The sequence below is a fragment of the Aotus nancymaae genome, unplaced genomic scaffold, assembly GCF_030222135.1.
Source record: "Aotus nancymaae isolate 86718 unplaced genomic scaffold, 86718_ANA_hifiasm-v0.15.2.pri h1tg000141l, whole genome shotgun sequence".
In the NCBI taxonomy this organism is placed as follows: Eukaryota; Metazoa; Chordata; class Mammalia; order Primates; family Aotidae; genus Aotus; species Aotus nancymaae.
In genome coordinates, this window is record NW_026988556.1 from 429,118 (window position 1) to 450,416 (window position 21,299).

Consider the following 21,299-nt stretch of genomic DNA (forward strand, 5'->3'; position numbering starts at 1 on the left):
CAAAAAAAGTGAATGAAGGCAGGAAGGAAGGGAGGAAGGGAGGGAGGGAGGGAGGGAAGGAGGGAGGGGAAAAAATGTGGTAATATCCTTTAATGGTTACATATGTTTGTAATTGAACTGATATCCCTACACACACAAAAATTATATAAAAGAGTTTCACAAAGAAGCCCATGTTTCATCCTATATTGGTGGATGATGACAGATTTTATAAAAACTAAATGTGCATCTACACATTTAAAAATATTAATTTTCATTAATAATGCCTTACTCTTGTACTATATTTATTACACACAACCATTTTTGCCTCCATAATTTCCTTTGAGCTTCATGGCATAGGAAATGGTGTAACTATATTTGTACTCTTTTTTTTTTTTTTTGAGACAGGGTCTAACTTTATCACCCAGGCTAGAGTGCAGTGACATGATCTCAGCTCACTGCAGCCTCAACCTCCTGGGCTTAAACTATCTTACCACCTCAGCCCTCTAAGTAGCTGGGACTACAGGCATACACCACCATGCCCAGCCAATTTTTTGAATACTGGGGAGAGATGGAGTTTTGCCATGTTGCCCAAGCTGGTCTTGAACTGTTGAACTCAAGCAATTCACCCACCTTCTCCTCTCAAAGTTCTGGGATCACCACATCTGGCTGACCTGGCTGTACTCATTTTTAAAAAGCAGATTGTACAAGCTTAGAATGTAAGTAGCCTGCCCAAGGATACTGAGCTTAGCATAACCCAGGTGTCCTGACTCCTGATCTGATTCTCTTTCCATTAATATGGTAATATCCTTTAATGGTTACATATGTTTGTAATTGAACTTAATACCACAAAGGCGTGTCTTTTGGATGGAAGAAACGAACATGTTTTACAATGATAAATCTCCCCTTGAAAGGACAGTGTGTTTGTGTCTTCTTCTAACATTCTGAAAACTTTCAAGGGAATAAGAATATATGGATCCTCATCTTTCAGTAAGTTAAAATGTAAGCCAGTCCCCCTCATTGTCGACTTAATCTACTGAATCCTTGAAAAGTCAACAGACCATCTCTGTGAGCACCACAAACTTGCTTGGGGAGAAATGAGGATTCATATATGAGACCAAAAGGCCAGAGATGTACTTAGCAACATTTCCAGTGTATGAGATTTTTAAAATCACATGTACCAACTAAGGCATTTTCCTCCCACTTGCACAACACTGGCAGAAGAGATCTGCCCCTATTAAATGGAATCTTTGAATATCTCAAACTAAAAATTTTAAAGTGAGTTAAGTTTCACTATTCCCTCAGCTGAAGATGTTCAAAGATCTGGTTCATGTGTAACACTGAATATTTGCATAGCATTTTACAGTTTTCTCAGCATTTCTTACATTGTATGGTCAGATTTTCCAGCTCCCTAGTGAGATGGAATTATTATCATCCCTGTGTCACAGATGAAAAACCGGAGGCACAGGGGGAGTATCCTGCCCAAGATCACAATGAAAGCATTTCCACCTCTGACTTCAAATCTTGTGTGCTCTTTTTACTTCTCGTATGTTGTCTACCCTAAAAGCAAGTCTTCCCCCAACTGCACACCTCAAGTCCTTTCAGAAGAGACTGGTTCAAATGCTGGCTTCCTTTTTCACACGTGTAACTAAGTTTTGGACAAGCAGGAATCTCTGGCCCTTTTCCCAATTCTCGTGGGAGAAAACGAGAAAAGGTATTTCTTTTACCTAGCCTTTCCAAGACAACAAGGAAGGCTTCTCCCTATGGTGCCGGCGCCGGTACAAAGCTGGAGAAAGGGATCCTTAGGGTGTAAACTATCTTGCCAGCTACTGTTTAAACCTCTGTGAAAGATGGGCCTAATGAAATAACCCCCTATTGAACCCAGAAATCAATCCTAACTTGTAAAATAAGTTATGGGCAAGAGGAAGAGAAAAGCAAAATCCTGCTGGGAGATAGTGCTTTCTCTTTTCCCCCAAAGTCTCTAGGCAGCAGCTCTCCGAGATTCTTAAGCAAGATAAGGAAACTCACCCGCCGCGCTGCGGCTTCGGGGCCAGCAGGGCTGGGACATACTCGCCGCACACTTCAGCACCGGGGACAGCTCCTGCCTCGTCAACTTCGCCTGCTCTTCGTGACGCCTCGCCGCGGGCTGTGCCTCACAGGCTGCGGGAGAGGAGGGTGTCTCCCCACGCCGGAGTCCCGGCCTCTGAGTTTTAGGGAGTGCGAATGGGTCTCCGAGAGCAACGGGAGCAGCCGGTGGCGCCTCAGGCTGCGGTGGCGACGAGCCCGACTGCACTACGGCGTTGCGGGACCGCGCCAGCGCGGAGGAGACCGAGCCCATCTCCACGGGCCGGGCCGGGCCGGGCCCAGGTGAGCGGTCCCGGCTCCCCGAGGGATCCACAGCCCTCGCCCGCCGAAAGCTTACTTCCTCCTGGTGCCGGCGCTCCCCCAGCCGTCTGCTCCGCCTCTGACCCTGAGGGCTGCAGCCCCTCCTCTGAGGGCGGGGACTGGAACCGAGGGTAATGCGGGCGGTGTCCACACTCGCCTAACAGTTCGGAGTAGATGGGACTTGGGGAGTCGCTATACAGAGGTTGTCCGGAGGCTTTACTAGGGACTGGGGGAGGAAGGGGCGTGGCATCAGGCGAGGGATAGTTTTTCTCCACTTTCTGCACTTGGTTCACCTGAGGCCAAAAGCTTGGCGCGTCCTTCCTGCTCCTCTGCACACGTCTGGGCCACCTCTGTCCCCCGGGAAGACGACAGGTTGAGTGAGAGCGGAGGAGTCGAGATTTGTTTTCTTCTCAATTTCTCTTCTTAAAGCCAATATCACTGCTCTTCTAGGCTGTGCTTCCCCGAGAGCCCACCCTTCCTGTTGGAGACTGAGACCAGAGAGGGAGGCGGAAGTGTAGGGGGAGTCAGCTCCGCTAGTTCTCCGCGGGGAGAGCAAGCAAGGAGGCGCCAGCCGGCCCTGGGGGCGCCCAAGACGGGAAGCCAGAGCAGCCTGGGGCCCTATTAATAGGCCTGCTTTGCTGGCTGGGGTGAGGTCACTGGCCCTTCTCTGCCTGCAGTGTGGTGGTGCCTACGTAGAGCAGAAGCAGGAAGGGAAGCCCGGTATGATGTTTCAGCTAAAAGAGGTTGCCCAGAGAGGTTTTAGGTCTTGCCCAAGGTCACAGGCAGTTAGTAGTGGAGCTGGGTTTTGTTCTTGGTTCTCCTCTTTCTAGAACCAGTCTCCTATCCATACTCCTTCCCATTCCAAAGGTTTGCAGGCTTTGAATTTTGAAACAAGACTATTGTGCAATACACAGTGTATCTGAGGTCGGAATGTGTGAAAGGAGAGTGACTATGGTATTCGTCAGCCAGTGTGGGAACCTTTCCTCCTCCCCATCCAGTGTCAGTGCTCTTTCTGTGACAGCATGACGTGATTCTTGACATTGTCATCTGTAAAATGGCATACAAACAAGTAAATGTACAGTAGTATTATCCTGGAGATGGCTTCCTGAACCACTGAACCAATCAGATCAACAAACTGCAAAACGGGAGGGGAAGAGAAAAAAGTCCTTTTTAAATTCTCAACTGGTATTTAGAGAAGAGACAGATGATTAACCGGTGGGACAGCAATGGGACAGCACAGCTCACTCTCGTTGGCCTTGTTTCCTATGAGATGAACAGAAGCTCGGATCCTAGGCCCTGAGCCAACATTATACAGAGGCCTCTCCACGATTTAGAGACACACATACCATGACCACCCACATCTTACAAGGGCTCCAGGAGTGTCCTCTTACCTCTGCCAATGTCAGGGACCCAACTTCCTATGTGCATTAGTCAGGGTTCTCCAGAGAAACAGAGTATATACATAAAGAGGGAGAGAGATTTACTGTAAGGAATTGGCTCATATGGTTATGGGAGCTGAGAAGTTCCACAATCTATAGTCAGCAAGTTGGAAACCCAGGAGAGCCAGTGCTATAAGTTCCAATCTGAGTCCAATTGCAAAGTCGGGAGAAGACAGATGCATCAGTTCAAAGATAGGCAGAGAAAATGAATTCTCTCTTACTCTGCCTTTTTGTTCTATTTGGGCCTATAACAGATTGGATGAGGCCTATCCACACTGGGGACGGTGATCTGCTTAACTCATTTTACTGATTCAAAAGTTAATCCCATCTAGAAACACCCTTATGAACACACCCAGAATAATATTTAAACAAATATGTGGGCACCCTATGTCCCAGTCAAGTTGACACATAAGATTAGCCATCACAACATGTGTTTGTATGGCTATGTTCCTTGTAACTTTTAAAATCACTTTTTATTCTTTTCCTGCTCACCTGATGAACTAATAGGCCCTGGTATAAATCCTCACTCTGGGCAAATACTCTATTAGAAAGAAAGCTCCCTGGGAAGACGTTTCCTATTCTTGCACCATAACTTGAATTTCCTACAAACCAGACACGGGTATCATTAGCAATAATGCAAAGGTGAACATGGAAGGAAGAAAGTGTTCTGGACCTACCCTAAGTGATAACATTCCACTTGGCTGTAATCGTTGTGAAAATGAAATATAAATATACTACTTATATAAATATACTACTTCTGTATGGGATGGTAAATAGCTACTATCCTAAACCCACCTACCACCCTGGCTAACCCAGGCCTTTCCCCAGGACACACACACACACACACACACACACACACACACACACACACACCCATCTCATATCTGGCAGTTAAGGAATTGATGTCTGGTGTAACAAGGAACCTGAACACTGTGGCCACTATCTGATTAGTTGGAGCCAACACCATATTCTTCATATCTATTTTGAATGCCCCACCTCTTACAAAGTAGGAGCTCAGTAAATGTCAGTGTCTTTCCCTTTTCCCTTCCCTTCTCATTATTATCCATCTGTTAAGTACCTGCTACATGGCCTGCACTTTGCCTAATGACCCTTTAAGATAAGTTTTCTACATTTTTCCAGATAAGGAAGTAAAATCATCATCCAGAATGAAATGACTGCCCAAGATCACCCTGATAGTAAGTTGCAGAGTTAGGTTTTATATCCAGCTCTTAACTGAGCCCTTTCTCTGTAAGAGGTGGGGCATTTAAAATAGAGAAAAAGAGTATGATCATTCATGTTTCCCTTTGTCTCCCTTCCTGAGCAAGCTGCACCCCACAACCCAGTTCTTCCGTAAGGAAGGGTGCCCTGGAAGGGCTTTGAAACTCTGGCAATAATGTCTTCTCCCATTTCCTATCATTTCCTATCCCTATGTTTAGGAAAAGCCTTCTCCCTTGGCACGCATACGCATGCATACACACACACACACCTTTTCAGGAAGGGAGGTTCAGCTTAGCTAAGAGTTTGGTTGTTGATGCTGCTGATGATAATCGGGTTCTCCCAACTCTCCTTTCAGTGAGAAGGAATAGCCTGGAAAACTGAAACAATCTTCCCCATCTTTTTTTGTTTTTTCCGCTTGCATTTTAAAACACAAGGCTGTGTATGGTCAGTTGGAACTTGGTTAGAGGAAGCTGTTAGTGAACATGCCAGTTTCAGGTGATCTTATTCTCATGGCCCTTTCCTTTCCTCTCTCAGCCTCTGACCTCATCCACCAAGGACCTGCCAGAGTTCCTTCCAGAGTTCCACCAACAGGTGCTCAGCAGAATCTGCACTGAGAAGCATTGGAAAGATCTGACCCACCTGCCAACATCCTACCAGAACCTGAAAGTCACCAACTGGGATTCATGTCTTTGGATCCTGAAGTTCTAACCATTGACAACGTTGAATTTTACCTCAGCCCTGTGCTTCTGAAAAACAGGGAAGGTCAAGACATCCCCCACAGTCTTAATCAATTCATGCTGCTATAGCAAAAATACCAGAGACTGGGTAGTTTAAGCAGCAAACATTTATTTCTCACAGTTCTGGAGGCTGGAGGTCTGAGATCAGGGTGCCCGCATGGCTGGGTTCTGGTGAGGGCCCTTTTCCTGGTTACATCTTCACTCGGCCTTTCCCTGGTGGGTGCACACAGGAAAAGAGATGCCATGTCTTCTTCTCTTTTTATAAGAGCACTAATCCCCCCTCATGGGGGCTCTAACCCTAATTACCTCCCAAAGGTCCCACCTCCAAATACCATTACTTTAGGGATTAAGGTTTCAACATATGAATGGGGGGAAGAGCACAAACATCATTTTGCATTGTGGAAAATCGTTTACCATAAAAAACCACCATTCCCCGTATGACTGAGAGAAGATTCACAGATGCCCCCTTGCTTACCTATGACAAGGCTAGACACAGACCTTCCAAATTCCCATTTTTTGCTTCATAAATGATTAGCTGAAGTGTTTCATCCTCACTGATCAATAGGACAAAATAAGAAGTTAACCAAACTTGGCTGGACGTGGTGGCTCACACCTGTAATTCCAGCACTTTGGGAGGATGAGGTGGATGGATCACTTGAAGTCAGGAGTTCAAGACCAGCCTGACCAACATAGCGAAACCTCTTCTCTACTAATAATACAAAAATTAGTCAGGCATGGTGGTGCGCACTTTTAATCCCAGCTACTCGGGAGGCTGAGTCAGGAAAATTGCTTGAACCCACAAGGTGGAGGCTGCAGTGAGCCCATATCGCACCACTGTATTCCAGCCTGGGTGACAGAGCAAGACTCTGTCTCAAAGAAAAAAGAAGAAGTTAACTTGGTTAAATTGGTGACATTTCTCTCTCTCCTACGAGCCTCTAAACTTTGACCCACTCTCAGCCTTAACCAGCAGACAGCCCCTCCAGAGAACAGGCTGACCTCAGGGTAAAATGTTCTCTGATAAACTATCTGGTCATGTCACTCTTTCATCCCATGTCCCCACACCACAGTTCTTTCTAGCCTTATTTAACTCCTCTTTATAAAAGAAAACCCGGCCGGGCGCGGTGGCTCAAGCCTGTAATCCCAGCACTTTGGGAGGCCGAGGCGGGTGGATCACGAGGTCAAGATATCGAGACCATCCTGGTCAACATGGTGAAACCCCGTCTCTACTAATACAAAAAAAATTAGCTGGGCACGGTGGCGCGTGCCTGTAATCCCAGCTACTCAGGAGGCTGAGGCAGGAGAATTGCCTGAACCCAGGAGGCGGAGGTTGCGGTGAGCCGAGATCGCGCCATTGCACTCCAGCCTGGGTATCAAGAGCGAAACTCCGTCTCAAAAAAAAAAAAAAAGAAAGAAAACCCTTATTCACCTAGCTCCTGAGACAATCGCCTAGCTCCCGAGACAATTGCACATCTTAAGGTCAATAATTCTCCCTATTGCAAGGGTCGCTCCCCATTCTCATTTCACACACACACGCACACACACACACACACACACACCCCACCTACAATAATCCTTTTGAATAAAGCCTGTCCTTGCTAAGTCTGGATTTATTTTGACACCATCTTTAAGAGTTTCCTCTGAGAATATAAGTGGGTCTATGTGAGGGCACTCTAAGTCTCAGTTAATGTTTTGATGAAGATTAATTTATCCCCATTTGACAAAAGGGGAGGATGGCAGACAAGAATACTAGGAGAACCTACCAGGCACTAGACATAGGCCTGGTTATTATAAATACTTAATTTCATGTAATTCTTGAGGCTCAAAGATATGAAATGATTTCCCCAAGACCGTACAGAGGCCAGACTGAAACCTAGGTTATTAACTTGGAATCACAGGTTCAACACAGACAATAGCTCCCCACAAAATTTTAAAGATCCCAGAGTCCAGCTCCTCCCGGGTCAGGTTGGAGAAGCTAGGGTCAACCAACGTGCTAATGACAGAAGAACTCAGAAAAGAACCCAAATCTTCCACCCCAGGCTCCATCTCATTCCAGCACAACCACAGCTACCACTTTTCACCAACCTCACAGCTCTGTCTTGTCAGCCTTATTAAAACTGCTCTCTGCTGAGTTAGTCTAGACAATTTCCAAGAAAGTTCAGAGGGCTCCCAAGAAGATTCCCCAACCAAGGTAATCAAAGGATTTCAAGTGAAGTCAGAACACACAGGAGCAAAGAAGCAACTCAGCTGGACTCCTTTAACATTGATTGAACACCTACAGCTTGTTATGGCTGTAGTCCTCACATGGCTCCTGCCCAGTCAGGACTACGGAAATATAACATAATGCTGGGAGCCTGAGCTGTAACACAGGCATTGGCAAATAAAAGGAAAAATATGTGTCACTCAGCCCTGAAAGGTCAGAGGGTGACCTGCTCCAGGTAAATCTGAGAGCCAGAGAATGGTTGGGATGTAGAGCTCTGGAACTGTAACATCATTGCTAAGCCTCTGGGTGCAGTACAAAAATAAAAAACACAAGCATTGCTCTTAAAAATGGCCAGGCACAGTGCCTCATGCCTGTAATCCTAGCAGTTTGGGAGGCTGAGGCAGACAGATCACCTGAGGTCAGGAGTTAGAAAATAGCCTGGCCAACATGGCGAAACCCCATCTCTACTAAAATTACAAAAAAAATTTAGCCAGACATGGTGGCACGTGCCTGTAGTCCCAGCTACTCAGGAGGCTGAGGCAAGAGAATCACTTGAACCCAGGCGGTGGAGGTTGACAGTGAGCCGAGATCACGCCACTGCACTCCAGCCTGGGCGACAGAGCGAGACTTCTTCTCTAGTTAAAAAAAAAAAAAAAAAAAAACAGGATGTTTTTCTGCTAGATGCTTCATTGTTTCATTTGTCTTTGCAGTATCCTTGTAAATTAGAAAGATTAAAGGCATTATTCACTCTCATTCTACATTCAAACAAAACAAAGGCTTAAAAGCCAAACTGAATTGCAAACCTAAGTGGAGGATAGGGATAGACACAGGTCTAGCTCCCAGGTCTTAGGAATCCAACTAATGTTCCAACTACTATAAACAGAAAAATAGAAAGTATTTGAGTTGGATCTTTGGACCATCTATTCCGACTTACCATCCAGTGTAGAAAGAACTTCCTTCTATAGGTCTCTGAAAAAAAAAAAGTAAAATTCAGTGGGCATGGTGGCACACACCTGTAGTCCCAGCTACTTGAGAGGCTGAGGCAGAAGGATCACTTAAGCACAGGAGTTTGAGGCTGCAGTGTGCTATGATCACATGCATTCATAACCCCTGCACTACAGCCTGGGCAACAGCAAGACCCCACCCCCCAAAAAAAAACAAGTAAATTAAAACATACAGCTCCTAATTAATGCCTCGGTAATGGAAATTCATTACCTTTCATAATATAATCATTTTCTGACTACTGAAATGATACATATTTACACATTCATGGGAGAAAGTTTGGAAACTACAAAAAAGCACAAAGCATAAAATTTAAGCCATCCATAATGCTGACGTATCCTTTATTTCTCCCTTAGTATTGAAAGAGAAATAAAGTATATATTGACTTTTAGTTCTATCACATAGGATAATGTCCAAGATATGATTTCTATTACTTTTTAGAATAGTATCTTCTAATCACAAATACCAATTCAATCATATATATCCAGTCCAATAGATCCACATTTTATAAAATTAATATCATACTTTTATTATCTTAATTACTCATAATAATTTTATATATAATTTTATATACATATATTTATATATAATTTATATATTTATAAATGTAAAAACATATGTAAATAAATCATTACACTCCCCATCCCAATGAGATATCACCTCATACTCAGTATCATGGCTGCTATCAAAATCATTATGATTTATTTATATATTTATGTAAATTATAATTTGTAATGTTGTAAATACTATTATAAATAAATAAATGGACATTTATCTACTGACTTATTCCTATGTTAATTTATTCACTTCAAATTTCTAAGTTTTAATAACATTTTCCAAAATCTTCTTGAATGTTTTTACACAAATTGCTTTCTAGATCTACTTTTTTAGAACAGATTAGTCTGTGGGCTGCAGTATGCCAATCCCTGTGATAAAATTGCAGATATGGAAAGATTTGTTGTGGGGAGGAGGAAGAGTGGCTTGGTGGATCTTTGGGCCATCTATTCCAACTTACCATCCAGTGTAGAAAGGACTTCCTTCTATTGGTCTCTGAAAAAAAAAATGCAAAATTCAGTGGGCATGGTGGCATATACCTGTAGTCCCAGCTACTTGAGAGTGTGAGGCAGGAGGATCACTTAAGCACAGGAGTTTGAGGCTGCAGGTTTAAGGAGTATGTGGGATAGGAAAAAGCATACTAGGATACATCATTGTTTTATCTCAGTACAAAATATTCCACTTATTTTGAAATTTCAGATACCATTTTAAGAGGGATGAAATTTTTTTTTCAAAAGGGGAATGAGTCTTTATAGTTTAAGAAACACTCCTCATCCCAATGAGATAGCACCTCACACTTATTAGGATGGCTGCTATCCCAAAATGTAAGCAGAAAATAACAAGTGTTGGCTAGATTGTGGAGAAACTGGAATCCTGGCACACTGTTGCTGGAATGTAAAATGGTGCAGCTGCAATAGAAAACAGTATGGCACTTCCTTAAAAAAATTAAACAGAATTATCATATGATCCAGCAATTTCACTTCTGGTTATATATCCAAAAGAATTATGTCCATAGCAGCATTATTGACAATAGCCAAGTGGTGGGGACAACCCAGATGGGCATGGAGGGATGAATGGATAAACAAAGTGTGGCATATATAAAGGAAATTCTGACACATGCTACAACATAGATATCACTTGAAGACATTACACTATGTGAAATAAGCCAGTTACCAAAAGACAAATACGGTATCGTTTCACTTGCATGGGATGTCTAGAAGAGTCAAAGTCATAGAAACAGAAAGTAGAATGGTGGTTGCCAGGGACTGGAGGGAGAGAGGGATGGAGAGTTGTTTAACGGGCATAGAATTTTAGTTTTGCAAAAACTTCTGGAGACAAACAGAATGTACTTAACAATACTGAACTGTACACTTAAAAGTGGTTAAGATAGTAAACTTAATGCTATGTATATTTTACCATAATTTTTTTACATCTAATTATGCAAAAAGAAAAAGAAGAGAAAAGAAACATTCTCCAGAACAAGACAGAATCAGCCTGTTCCTTTTTCTACATGATAAAATTGCAGATATGTGAAGACAGTCATTGTGCTCACGTCAGCTTTCTCTTTTTCAAGCCAACTGTTATCAGCTTCGTCGGCTTTTCCCCATACGACATACTGTTCAGATCCTTTGTTTTCCTTCATCGTGTTCCTGTAATACTCTCTGGTTGTTGTTTTAATGCTTTTCTTAAAATAGGATTCCCAGACCAAAGATCATCATCCAGGTGTGTCTAATCAGGATAGAATACTTTGGAACTGTTACTTCCTACAACCTAGCAGATGCTGGACTTCTGTCAATGTGTCCTAAGAATATCAACTATCAAAATCCCAGGTCAATTTTGTGGAACCTGCTTCCCTCACTTGGCATGTGGGCCTTTGAGCCTAAATGCAGAATTTTAAATATATTCCTGTTTATTTAATTTTCTGAGTTTTGCCTCAGCTGTATTAAATTAAATTAAATCAAATGACTTCCAAAAATCAAAGAAGAAAGAACCCAATCTAAATCAAAATGTGGATCTAAAATTAAAAAAAAAAATGTACACGTATGTTTATTGCAGCACTGTTCACAATAGCAAAGACTTGGAACCAACCCAAATACCCATCAGTGATAGACTGGATAAAGACAATGTACCACATATACACCATGGAATATTATGCAGCCATAAAAAAGGATGAGTTCCTGTCCTTTGCAGGGACATGGATGAAGCTGGAAACCATCATTCTCAGCAAACTGATAAAAGAACAGAAAACCAAACACCGCATGGTCTAACTCATAAGTGGGAGTTGAACAATGAGAACACATGGACACAGGGAGGGGATCATCACACATCGGGGCCTTTTGGGGGTGTGGGGGAGCTAGGGGAGGGATAGCACAGTGTCGGGGGTTGGGGAGGGATAGCATTGAGAGAAATACCTAATGTAGATGATGGGGTGATGAGTGCAGCAAACCACCATGGCACATGTATACCTATATAACAAACCTGCATGTTCTCCACATGCAGGTACCCCAGAACTTAAAGTATAGTAAATAAATTTAAGAAACAAAACAACAACAAAAAAAAAATCTGAAAGTCACATGCAGCTTCTTCAGCCATTCCTCATGTAATAAACTTTAACACCTGAGCTTTTGTTAGATCAAGACTGAGACAAAATTCTACAGCAGCCATGGCAAATCAGTTTAATTGAGTATACCCCTGCATTTGATTGGTAGGGCTGCCTGCAACACTGTTTTTAGGAGCCTCATTCAAGCAGAAGTACAGTGATGGATTAAAGATGTCTGTCAAAGACTGTGGTAAGGAAATACAGGTGAGTATGACACAAATTTGCCAGGAAGGCTCCATGGGTTTTACTGTGGCTGAATTTCTACCAACGGTCCTGTGATTGAAGTCTAAAGACTATGAGCAGAAGCGTTTCAATTGCTCTTAATTGTCGCTACCATGTCATAGGAAATGAAGCTGGAAAATGAAACCTAATGTGTGTAATTCCCTCAGACGTCAAAAGACATCTGCATGTTCAGGACCGATGATTCTGCTTTGTCCCCACCCACTCAATTTTGAACCGGAGTCTCAGTCAGAAACAGGAAACAGAATCCTAAAGGAAACCAAAGAAAACAGAAATATCAATGATGTTATTTTTAATTATCCATATTATTATAGGAAACATATATGTGAAAATATTCTTTTAATGTTATACATTTTATGAAGTGGGTGCATGTATGAATTAACCACTACTAAGGTAGATACACACCTTATGTCATTTTCCATCTATAAATACATATAAAACCATAGCAGAATACATAGGAAATAACCTAGCACTTGGCAGACACTGGGCATGCAATAAATATTTGTTGCATTTGATTAAAATCATTTAAATCCTTCTATTTCAATTTATTAAGAAAAGCAGTTACTCCAAATGTGTAGAAATAAATGAAAACCACCCAAATGAGAAACAGCAATGGCTACTTACCCAGAGCTTGCTATAGCAAAAGAGCCACCAGCACAAAGGCAGCCAGAGGACTTGGAAAGCATATGGTGGCAAAAGGGAAGGCTTCAGGTATGCCCTGAAGCTGTTGTCATGGAAGGCTGTAGGCAGGCTAACTATAAGTGGGAAATTCTATGTAATTGGTTAGGGGAGCATATTTGGCTTATTCCAGTTGGTCCCAAGTTAGAAATAGGGAACAAAGCCGGGCGCGGTGGCTCACGCCTGTAATCCCAGCACTTTGGGAGGCCGAGGCAGGTGGATCACGAGGTCAAGAGATCGAGACCATCCCGGTCAACATGGTGAAACCCCGTCTCTACTAAAAATACAAAAAATTAGCTGGGCATGGTGGCGCGTGCCTGTAATCCCAGCTACTCAGGAGGCTGAGGCAGGAGAATTGCCTGAACCCAGGAGGCGGAGGTTGCGGTGAGCCGAGATCACGCCATTGCACTCCAGCCTGGGTAACAAGAGCGAAACTCCATCTAAAAAAAAAAAGAAATAGGGAACATGCTGTCAGTTATTAATCAAGTCTTGGCATTTGGGGTCAAGTGCTATAGCAGTTGTTACTTGGCTTCCTGTATTGGTTAGTGCAGGTAACTGTATATATAGTCTACCCATTGTCTGTTTGAATATTTGCCTCTCAAATACAAAAGAGTAAAATTCACTTCAATTCCATAAACATTTATACAACCACTAACTATGTCAGGGACTGCATCAGATGCTTGAAATAAAGGGATGAATATGACACAGTCACTGCCCTACACGGTGGGTGTGACAGTTAATAGTGTCAACTTAATTGGATTGAAGGATACAAAGTATTGATCCCGGGTGTGTCTGTGAGGGTGTTACCAAAGGAGATTGACATTTGAATCAGTGGGCTGGGGAAGACAAATCCACCCTTAATCTGATGGGCACAACCTAATTAGCTGCCAGAGAATATAAAGCAGGCAGAAAAACATAAAAAGGAAAGACTGGCCTAGCCTCCCAACCTACAGCTTTCTCCTGTGCTGGACGCTTCCTGCCCTCGGACATCAGACTCCAGGTTCTTCACTTTTGGGTCTCGGACTGGCTGCCTTTCTCCTCAGCTTGCAAACAGCCTATTGTGGGACTTTGTGATTGTGTAAGTTAATACGTGACAAACTCCCCTTTGCACGTATATATATCCTATCACTTCTGTCCCTCTAGGGAACCCCGACTAATACAGTGGTCAAGGTAGGCATATGAAAACCTGCAAAGAGGATAGCCTATCCCCTTGTCTCTGGTACAGATGGTATTAAAGCTTCCCTAGAAAGAGCTGTTGACCCATAACTCTCCAGAAGAGTTTTCACTACCTTCAAAGTAGATGCAAGACCCTTAGATTCAGGAAATGATTTTTAAAACTGTCCTGCTGTCATTTAAGACAATGCTCTCAAAGCCTACCCAGCAAAATGATAAACCCATAAAATTACTTAACATTTTTAAACATTTAAGTCCCAGTAATAGGGACTTCCTTTGAGTTACTGTTACTTCCTCTCTTACAAACCAGAAAAGTAAAAATTTTATAGAAATTAGATTAAACTAAGATGAGCTTCCCACGTTCAGTTTTTTTGGTTTGTTCATTTGTTTGTGGTTTTTGGTTTTTGTTTTTACAAAATACGCTTGTTCATAGCCTTGAATATTGAGTGGTACTAGCCAATAAGCAATTGTTATACTCCTCTGTCTCAATCCAGTTACCTAGACCCCCAGTTTCCTACCTGAAGCCCTGGTTATCACTCCCCACTGTATTCCACTCATCCATTCTTCCTTGGATCTTATAAGTCTTGCTGGGGCCACCAAGCCTTATGGATGGCACCCATCACTTCTGCCTCATTCTATTAGCCAAAGCAAGTCAAGAGGTAGGGAAGTAGGCTCCAAGTACAAGAAGGAGTAAAGAAAAGCCCAGGTGGTGGCTTGTGCCTGTAATATCAGCACTTTGGGAGTCCAAGGAGAAAGGATCATTTGAGACCAGGAGTCTGAGACCTTGTCTATACTAAAAATCAAAATATTAGCTGAGCACGGTGGCACATGCGTGTAGTCACAGCTACTTGGGAGACTGAGGTGGGAGATCACCTGAGCCTAGGAGGTCAAGGCTGAAGTGAGCTATGACTGTGCCACGGTACCCCAGCCTGGGTGCAAGAGCAAGACCCTGTCTCAAAAAAAAAGAAAAAAAAAAAAAACCTGGACTGGGGCCATGATATAGTCTGTCTTACAGCATCTGTCTGTGCCTCCGCATGCCGGTAGAAAAGCATAAACAGTGACCTGTCTAGCAGTTCCAGCCTCCTTGAGCTCATTAATAAAGCATAGCATAGTTGTGAACTGAGTTTTGGAATGGACAGATTTAGGTTTGTTACCTACTCTCACCATTTAGTAGGAGCAAAGCCTGGGGCAACCTACTAAACCTTTTTCTGACCCTCATTATTTTCATCTGCAAAATAGCTATATTAACAGTATCTTCTTTACACATTGTATTAGTTCATTCTCACAGTGCTATAAACAAATACCTGAGACTGCATAGTTTATAAAGAAAAGAGGTTTAATTCGCTCACAGTTCCACAGGCTGTACAGGAAGCATGGTGTCATCTGCTTCTCAGGAAGCCTCAGGGAGCTTGTACTCACAGCAGAAAGCAAAGCGAGAGTGGATGTCTTACATGGCAGGAGGGGGGCCAAGGGGGCAGGGTGCTACACACTTTTAAACAACTAGACCTTGTGAGAACTCTGTCACAAGACAGCATCAAGGGGATGGTGCTAAACCATTCCCCATGATCCAATCACCTCCCACCATGGTCCACTTTCAGCACTAGGGATTACATTACAACATGAGATTTGGCTGGGAACACAAATCCAGACCACATCAGATGGGGAACATTGCATGCCTTTATCAGTTGAGGTACAACAGGAAGCAGGCAAACCCACAGACTGGACAATTTGACAAGAGTTTAATAAGGAATCTCATCTACAAAGGTGTGGACTGAGTTTGGGGAAACCGAAAAGGGATAGTTCAGTATCCTAGGGTCAGCAAGGGCAGGGAACTGGTACCAATCATAGGCCTGAAAGGGCAAGGGAGGGAGCGGCTACCTGACCCCAGAGCTGTGACCAGTGAGGAGGAACACAGCAAATCTGCAGCAGACCAGAGAAGAATAAACCTCTACCTCCTTCTCTTCCTGTCCCCTTTTCTCCAGCTGATGTCTCTCATTGATCAAACCTAATGAGAAGCTGAAGGAAAGGAGCCTGTTCATTCAGCGAAGACAGAACAGCCTCCCAAGCAAGGGCAAACAGATTTAGTGAATAAAAACACAGAAGACACAAATAAATTTAAATCTTAGATAAACAAATACCTTTTTTAGTATAAATATATCCCAAATATTGCATGGAACATACTTATACTAAAAAAAAAAAAGTATTTGTTTATGTTGGGTTTTTTAAACATAACACTGTTGCATACTTAACTGACTACAGTATATATAGTAAAAAGTAACTTTTTTTTTTGAGATGAAGTCTCACTGTGTCACCCAGGCTGGAGTGCAGTGGCACCAACTCTGCTCACTTCAACTTCGACCTCTCGGGTTCAAGAGATTCTCCTGCCTCAGCCTCCCGAGCAGCTGGGATTACAGGCATGTGCCACCGTGCCTGGCTAATTTTTGTATCTTTAGTAGGGACAGGGTTTCACTATGTTGGCCAGGCGTGTCTCAAACTCCTGACCTCAGGTGATCTGCCCACCTTGGCCTCCCGAAGTGCTGGGATTACAGACATGAGCCACCACGCCCAGCCTAACACCCAGGGAAATGAAAAACCTTGAGTAACTTGCTTTATTGTCACATGCATTTTATTGCAGTGGCCTGGGTTCAAACCTACAATATCTTCAAGATATGCCTATACAAGTTATCTTATAAACTAAAACCAATTTTTAACACTGTTAAGTGTCTTTACATCTGCTAGATTGCATTATCTTATTCTACCATCTTTGGGGCACTTTAAGGAATTTTAAACGAATCCATCTAATGGTACTACAGACTTAATGTGCATTCATAAAAAATTATAGTCAAAGATAATCTTTCTCTAGCACTTCCTATATGCTAAGGAGTATGTTAAATGCAATACTTGGCTTATTGTTTAGAGCAGGGCTTCTGATGACAGATACCTAGATTCAGATCCCAGCTCTACAATTTACCAGCTGTGTGACGCTGGGCCATTATCTCACCTCTCTATCCTTCAGCTCTTCATCTGTAAAATGGGTGAGAAAAATAAGAAGTCTGTCATTGAACTCTCTACCTAAAGTGCTGGCCCCTAGTAAATATTAACGAACGTTAACATACATCATCTCATGTTGTGGGGTCCCTCAGTTTTTCCCGCTGTTTTGTCTGTTCTGACTGAAAAACACAAAGTACCTAACCCCTCTGTGACCCAGCCAGCTACATGACTTCCTCTGCAGGTTTGTAGCCAGCTAGGGCCTTGACCAATCCCAAGCACTTGGTGTTTTTAGGTTGTTACTGAAAACACTAAAAGAAAGTCACTCCGCCCTGAGCCAAATTCCTTAAACCCTCATATAAACTGCATAACTTGAGCAGGAGGTCAATGCAAGAGAAGCATCAATGCCCAATTGAGACCTGGGCATTTTCACTTCATCTGGTTTCCACAGTAGCAATCAAATGTATATATAATCATCTATCAGTGTGGAAGCTGAGACATGGAAAGGTTAAATGACTTGTTTGCTAAGAAAATGCTACAGCCAATACAGTAAAATACTTATGAATACAGCTAACCAGGGATGTAAAAGGTCTCTACAATGACAGGTATAAAACACTGCTCAAAGAAATCAGAGATAGCACAAACAAATAGAAAAATACTCCATGCTCACAGATAGGAAGAATAAATATTATTAAAATGGCCATACTGCCCAAAGCAACTTATAGATTCAATACCATTCCTATTAAACTACCAATGACACCCTTCACAAAATGAGGAAAAGCTACTTTAAAATTCATATGGAACCAAAAATGAGCCCTAATAGCAAAGACAGTCCTAAACAAAAAGAACAAAGCTGGAGGCATTACATTACCTGACTTCAAACTACTACAGGGTTACAGTAAACCAAACAGTGTGGTACTGGTAGAAAAACACAGACCAATGGAACAGCATGGAGGCCCAGAAATAAGGCTATACACCTACAACCATCTGATCTCCGAAAAAGCTGACAAAAACAAGCAATGGAGAAAGGACTTTCTATTTAATAAATGGTGTTGCAATAACTTGCTAGCCGTATGCAGAAGAGTGAAACTGGACCTTCCCCCTTCCTTACACCATATATAAAAATCAACACAATATGGATGAAACACTTAAATGTAAAAACTAAAACTATAAAAACCCTGTAAGATAATCTAGGAAATACCATCCTGGACATAGGAACTGGCAAATATTTCATGATGAATACATCAAAAGCAATTGCAACAAAAGCAAAAATTGACAAATGGGATCTAATGAAACTAAAGAGCTTCTGCATGGCAAAAGAAACTATCAGCAGAGTAAACAGACAACCTATGGAATGAAGGGAATTTCTGCAAACTATACATCTGACCAAGGTCTAATATCCACAGTCTATAAGGAACCTAAACAAGTTTACAAGAAAAAAACAACCCCATTAAAACGTGGTCAAAGGACATGAACACACACTTTTCAAAAGAAGACATACATGCAGCCAACAAGCATATAAAAAAAGTTCAGTATCACTCATCATTAGAGAAACGCAAATTCAAACCACAATGAGATATCATCTCACACCAGTCAGAATGGCTATTACTAAAAAGTCAAACAACAGATGCTGGCAAGGTTGAAGAGAAAAGGGAATACTGACTTATCACTGCTGTTGGGAGTGTAAGTTAGTTCAACCATTGTGGAAAGCAGTGTGGCAATTCCTCAAAGAACTAAAATCAGAACTACCATTTGACCCAGCAACCCCATTACTGGGCATATACCTAGAGGAATATAAATCATTCCACCATAAAGACACATGCACATGAATGTTTATTGCAATACTATTCACAATAGCAGATACATGGAATCAATCTAAATGCCCATCAGTAGTAGGCTGGACAAAGAAAATGTGGTGCATATATACTATGGAATACTATGCAGCCATTAAAAAGCCATAAAATCATGTCCTTTGCAGGAACATGGATATGCAAGAGCTGGAGGCCATTATCCTTAGTAAACTAATGCAGGAACAGAAAACCAAATACCATATGTTCTCACTTATATGTGGGAGCTATATAATGAGAACCAATGGGGTGGGGTGCAGTGGCTCACACATGTAATCCCAGCACTTTGGGAGGCCAACATGAGTGGGTCACTTGAGGTCAGAAGTTCAAGACCAGTCTGGCCAACATTATGAAACCCTGTCTCTATCAAAAATACAAAAATTAGCTGGGCATGGCGATGCACACCTGTAATCCCATCTACTTAGGAGGCTGAGGCAGGACAATTGCTTGAATCTGGGAGGTGGAGGTTGCAGTGAGCTGAGGTGGTGCCACTGCACTCCAGCCTGGGCAACAGACTCTGTCCCAAAAAAGAAAAAAGAAAAGAGAACCCATGGGCACAAAGAGGGGAATAACAGACAATGGGGCCTCCTTGAGGGCGAAGGGTAGGAGGACGGAGAGAATCAGGAAAAATAACTATCAAGTACTATTCTTAACACCTGGGTGATGAAATAATTTGTACACCAAACCCCCATGTCGTGAGTTTGCCTGTATTAACAAACCTGCACATATACCCCTGAACCTAAAATACAAGTTTAAGAAAGACAAAATGCTGTAGTCACTACTGCAAAGGAAAAATAAACGAAGTGAAAAACGACCCAAAGAATGAGGAAAAATATTTGTAAACTATTCATCTGACAAAGGATTAATAAACAGACTAAATAAGGAGCACAAATAACTCCATGGAAAAAAATCTAGTAATCTAATTTAAAATGGGCAAAAGATATGAACAGATATTTCTCAAAAGAAGACACACAAATGGCACTGGAGGTTAATGTGTGGGGCATGGCATAGAAGATGATGTTGGTTGAAAGGAAGGGGTCAGATCACCCCACAGGTGGAATATTCATCAGAGGTGACCTGAGGCGATTGCTTGTGATGCACTGCATCTATGCCCACGAGCTCTGGGGAGGGGGGGTGGCCTGTCCAAGTTGAAAGGATCCCACAAAAGTGGAACACACCCAACTCTAACTGGAGCATGACCTACCTCAGAGGGCTCCTCTAGGCTAGAAGCTACCGGAAGATGGAAGGAAGAAATTCCTGGAAGATGGAGGGAGGGAGTATGGAGACAGATAAAGAATGCTGACAGAGAGAGAGAGGAAGCTATGTAGGGACCAGACCCCAGCGTGCTGCCTAGCAACAAAAGCAAACCCTTCATGACCCCAGAGCACTACCTCAATTCTGCAGCTGCCTTGGGCTGCAACTTGGAAACTTCAACTCTGCCCACAAGTTGAGGACACTGAAGCATGTAACTTCATCTAGCCTATGACCAAAGGCTGGGGAGCACTCAGGTTCTATATAAGTTGCGCATAACAGAAAACCTGATTAACAGTGGCTTAACCACAAATGTATTTATTCGTCTCACCTGACAAAATGTCTAGAGCTAGGTAGCTCCAAAGTTGTTTAGCCTCCCTTCGATTGCATTGGCCTTCATCTCAGGGTAGCAAAATGACTGCCAAAGCTCCAGGCATGACATCCTCACACCATAGTAATCCAAGCAGGAAGGAAGAAGACTGGTGGGAAAGAGTCTTCTGGTAGTACAAACCTCTCTTATTAGGGAAGAAAATTGGAAGTCACCCAGCAAACATTTCCCATTGTATCTTACAGGCCAGAATCACTTCATATGCCTAGTTCCCCAAACCAATCACTGGCAAAGAGAAGTAGGATACTGTAATTACTTTAATCCTGATTTCTCGCCTGGGGCTGAGAGTTGCCTGCAAAACAAAATTGGGCTTCTTTTAACAAGGCTAGGCAAAGCAACAGTGCCTCAACCTTACCCATTACTCTTCCCCCTACCCGGAGCTTGGCCCTTGATAATCAAACCCATTTGACCTGCTCACAGAAGAAAGGAGGAGCACTCTTCTTAATGAGAGAGGAAAGACTCTATAGGAGGGCCAGTTCCTGCTCATTATGCTACTGAAATTCTTGCCACAAACATTCCCCCATGGAATCCCAATGGTGTGGCCCTCCAAAGGAAGTTTCTGCTATACCCTACACCCAAGGACTCGGGACTTCTTTAATACATCTCAAGACAGACCAATTCCA

At 42.7% G+C, this 21,299-nt stretch overlaps 1 protein-coding gene and 1 pseudogene across 1 annotated transcript in view; one reads left to right on the plus strand and one right to left on the minus strand.

The window, feature by feature from the left end:
* Nucleotides 1-21,299, minus strand: part of LOC135272880 (GTP-binding protein 4-like) — a 691,440-nt pseudogene that overhangs the window by 117,061 nt on the left and 553,080 nt on the right.
* LOC105734494 (rho guanine nucleotide exchange factor 11-like) overlaps nucleotides 12,283-21,299 on the plus strand; it is a 45,609-nt gene continuing 36,592 nt past the window's right edge. Inside the window, 1 exon segment of the mRNA XM_064371589.1 lies at nucleotides 12,283-12,301. Coding sequence (XP_064227659.1) covers nucleotides 12,283-12,301 — 19 coding nt within the window.